The sequence below is a fragment of the Haliotis asinina genome, chromosome 6, assembly GCF_037392515.1.
Source record: "Haliotis asinina isolate JCU_RB_2024 chromosome 6, JCU_Hal_asi_v2, whole genome shotgun sequence".
Taxonomy (NCBI): Eukaryota; Metazoa; Mollusca; class Gastropoda; order Lepetellida; family Haliotidae; genus Haliotis; species Haliotis asinina.
The window spans coordinates 64647986-64651670 of NC_090285.1; the positions used below are offsets into that span (position 1 = coordinate 64647986).

Here is a 3685-nt window from a genome sequence, read left to right on the forward strand (position 1 = left end):
ATTATCTGAACCCTATTCGAAGGCACAATATTACGTTTCAGCTGAAAACCGATTTTCCTGTTGCCATCCCGGCATGAATTACTGATGCCAGAAAACCCGATGTCTGTTTAATGTCTATTTGCCTGTCTCGGGAAAGACCTCCATCCTTCTTAATTCCTACAAAGAAGCTGGTTTTAGGCTTGTTTGAAATACATCTAACTGATATCGCAGAGAAAGGATTTTGTGTGGATACACAGAGTATACCGTAATTAGTTCTAAAGATTAGTACCCAAAGAAGTTAATTATCTGCAAGAAAGACTTCCAATCGCACATCTCCAATGGATTAAGAGCCCGTTTGTAATTATCTGTTCGGGTCATATTCAACAGGAAGCTGAACAGTTGACACCACGTGATGTGTGTTTGGTGTCGGATCTGCTGTCTGGAGACTGTTTGATTCTAGCTGATTAAGGAACATTAGTGTTCGTGGTCAATGATGGGGGACAGAGTAACAGTAACCGACTTGAAGAATGTCACTGGAGGAATGTGTTTCGTTCAAGAAGGTTTCCCTGTTTCAGTTTGGATTCGAACTCCCGTAATCTTATCAGTGTCATTCTTTGTGATTACGTCCAATATTCTCAACATAATCATCCTCCGGAGAACCAGGACCATACCTCACATTTCCAAACTGTGTCTGACTAACTTGAGTGTTGCTGACTTGTCTGTGGGTCTGCTGACGTGTGCTCCGTGTGTTCTGTCCGCAGTCCTGGGCTACTGGCCGTACGGACACGTGTGGTGCCAAATAGCCGGCGTAACGCATGGAACCTCGGTTACTGTGTCAATATGGAGTCTTTCAATCGTGAGCATTGACCGGTACATTGCTCTCATGAAACCCCTGCACTACCCGTCGCTTGTAACAAGCAGAAGATGCTACTTTGGACTGGCGTCATGTTGGGTGCTTGCGATTGCGACCTTCTCGTCTGTCATCTTTACCAAACAAGACTTCATTTACTACAGGTTCAGTTTCAATGAGGGCATGTGCGGTCTATACTGGGAGTACCCCCTGTTTTGCATCATCACTGGAATGGCGATTCCGTGTTTGTCTGGAACTATAATCCTATTCACAACAGTCAATATAGTGAGGAGGGTCAAAACATCAGGGTTTGGGACTGTCGGAAGTTCCAGCCAACGAACCAGGAGAGACGTGAAGGCTGTCAAGATTCTCAGCATCACTGCGGGGATGTTCTTTCTGTGTTGGGGACCGTACTCTGCATCAGTAATAATGTCTGCCTTTGACCCCAGCATCCATACCCCGAAGGAGCTCCAGTTTGCGTTTCTGTGGCTGGCAAACAGTAACAGTTTCATGAACGTCCTCATCTACTCCTCCGTCTACGAAGCCTTCCGACACGAGGTCAAGGTCATTCTATTACCCGCCACCTGCTTCCGTGAGAGAGACGGGGATATGCCCCGCTCAACCACAAACATATCGTTGAACAGCCAGGCGACCATTCAGCGAACGAACAGTTCTGATGAATAGTGACGCTGGACGTTCTTTAAATGTCATTTGTCAAGTCTTATCAGAAGTATGGTTTGTGAAATTGTTAAAAACACCATCTGTTCGAGTAATAACTGTTTGCAGTTGAATAACAGACTTTGTCAACCCGGAAATGTATGGATAGCCTGCAGGATCAGATGGAATTGTGGTCATGTGGATAGTATATTCCCCAGGAGGCTAAGATTGGGCTGAGAATCAGTTCACAGTCATCCAGTGTAAACAGAAATGAAATGAAGGTATAGGTACTTGTAATGTGTACGTCAGACTAAACAAGTTAAGTGTTCACAGACAGTGGTGTGTCAGTCTAGGCCCTTCGCATATTTTGTTCTTCAAAAGTCGTTTTCATATTGCCCCATACGAATGTTATTCTGTTGTCGATGAAACGGCAAGCTTGTCAGTGTTTGGACGTTGTATTAAAGGCGTGTGTTATAAATAGTCGTGGTGTAAAATGAAATGTAACTTCCGTTTAACACATTTGGGAACAATGTGTACAGAAATATTTTGTATGCAACAAAAAGGTCATCATCAAAGCCTAGTTTACTGGTTTCTACAACGTGACACGCGACCTAATTTATTCTGAAGCCCCTCGAACTGGGTCATGTCAAGTCAAGCAACGCCCTACTCCAAACATGTCCATCGCTACGTTTTCTAATCCCGGACAGCAGTAACTATGATGAGTTTATAGACACACCAATCAATCAACCGTTAGCTCACCGCGACCAAAACTATGGACAACACGCTGGTGTGTTAACATTTCGATTTCTGTCCTGATGAAAGAAACAAAAATCCAAATGGTCACCTTGTACGTGAACTTGTCAGTACCTTGAAATTACGTATCTTAAAAATATTCGTCATCCATTAACAGAAGTCATGGATGACGTGCCAGCGTCAGAGGTACAGAGGTGTACACGTGATCTGGACTACCGTCTCTCTCTGTCTCTGTCTCTCTCTCTCTCCCTCTCTCTCGTACGTCTCTCTGCAATACAGTACAAGAAGTTGAAATATGTTTCAACACGGAACCATGTTGAGTTTTTTCTGTCATACGACACTTGCTCTTCCTGAAATTGATTTGCATTGATCCCTGTAACACTTTTTCTGAATTAAAGTGTGACTCGTGTGACTACACAATCAAGTGCAAAAGGAATAATTCATACCCATAACACAACAGACAGGAATGTAGTGACGTGTCTACACCCATTAAGAAATGCTGCACTATTGTCATGACAACTACTGCTTGAGAAGTATTAGATGAGCCAGCGCAGTGAACGTGTTTGTGACAAACAGGCGCGGCAAGTAATCTGGACGAATACACTTGCGTGCTACAGGTAGATTAAGCACGTGCAATACATACTGACCGTGGCGTGAAATCAATACCGCTACTGTTAACCCGCGTCTCGTAGAGCGATTTAGTTGAGCAAGACCCCATCACGACGCGAGTCAATTTTTGAGAGTTTGCAGATTTCATTTTAGTAAACAAGTCCAGGTTAGGGAAGCGAATTGTTCATTCTCAGGCAAGGGATTTAGCAGACGCTATTTCAAAAAGTAGCCTTGCTACTGGTTTTTCAAAGGCAACTTTAAAACGCATTAAAGCGGAAGGTGATAGGGGTGCGAGCAGGCCTACTTTCATTAGTCCCAACAAGTTGCGCAAACCCAAAACTTTCAAGCACAAACTTGATGATTTTGACCAGTGTGCAGTCCGTCAATTTGTACCAGGTTTGTATGGAGTACAAAAGCAACTGCCTACTCTAAATATGAGGGTTCAAAGGAAAGTTTTCGAAAAAATCTGAAAGACATGCGGTTTAGGGGGCGAAACACGCAGTCAAATCGTAACGTTTTTATGGAACGAAAAGACATGGTTGCAAAGCGTTTGTAATACTTTTAAATCAGTAGTAGTATGATATAACAATCAAACCACGATTCGCACGAGGAAACTGAACTTTTCAATATTTAGGCGACAACCTGTTTCCCTCATGTTTCAAATGGAATGTTCTGGAGGGCGTTCCCATATATGCATATTGGGTCATTTGTCAGGTCGTTGCTCATCTTGTCAAGCAGTAGGTGTTGATAGTTGACAGTGAACGGGACTTTGACTTTGATGATTGTTGTGTGATTGCAGGTCAGTGGCAACCTGAGCTGACGAATATAAAAAGTTCC

At 43.4% G+C, this 3685-nt stretch overlaps 1 protein-coding gene across 1 annotated transcript; it reads left to right on the top strand.

Moving 5' to 3' along the window:
* The first annotated feature begins 472 nt into the window (after nucleotides 1–472).
* Nucleotides 473–1949, top strand: LOC137286683 (alpha-1A adrenergic receptor-like). Its single transcript, XM_067818660.1, has one exon. The coding sequence runs from the start codon at nucleotides 473–475 to the stop codon at nucleotides 1511–1513; it is 1041 nt and encodes a 346-aa protein (XP_067674761.1). The 3' UTR covers nucleotides 1514–1949.
* The last annotated feature ends 1736 nt before the right edge of the window (nucleotides 1950–3685 follow it).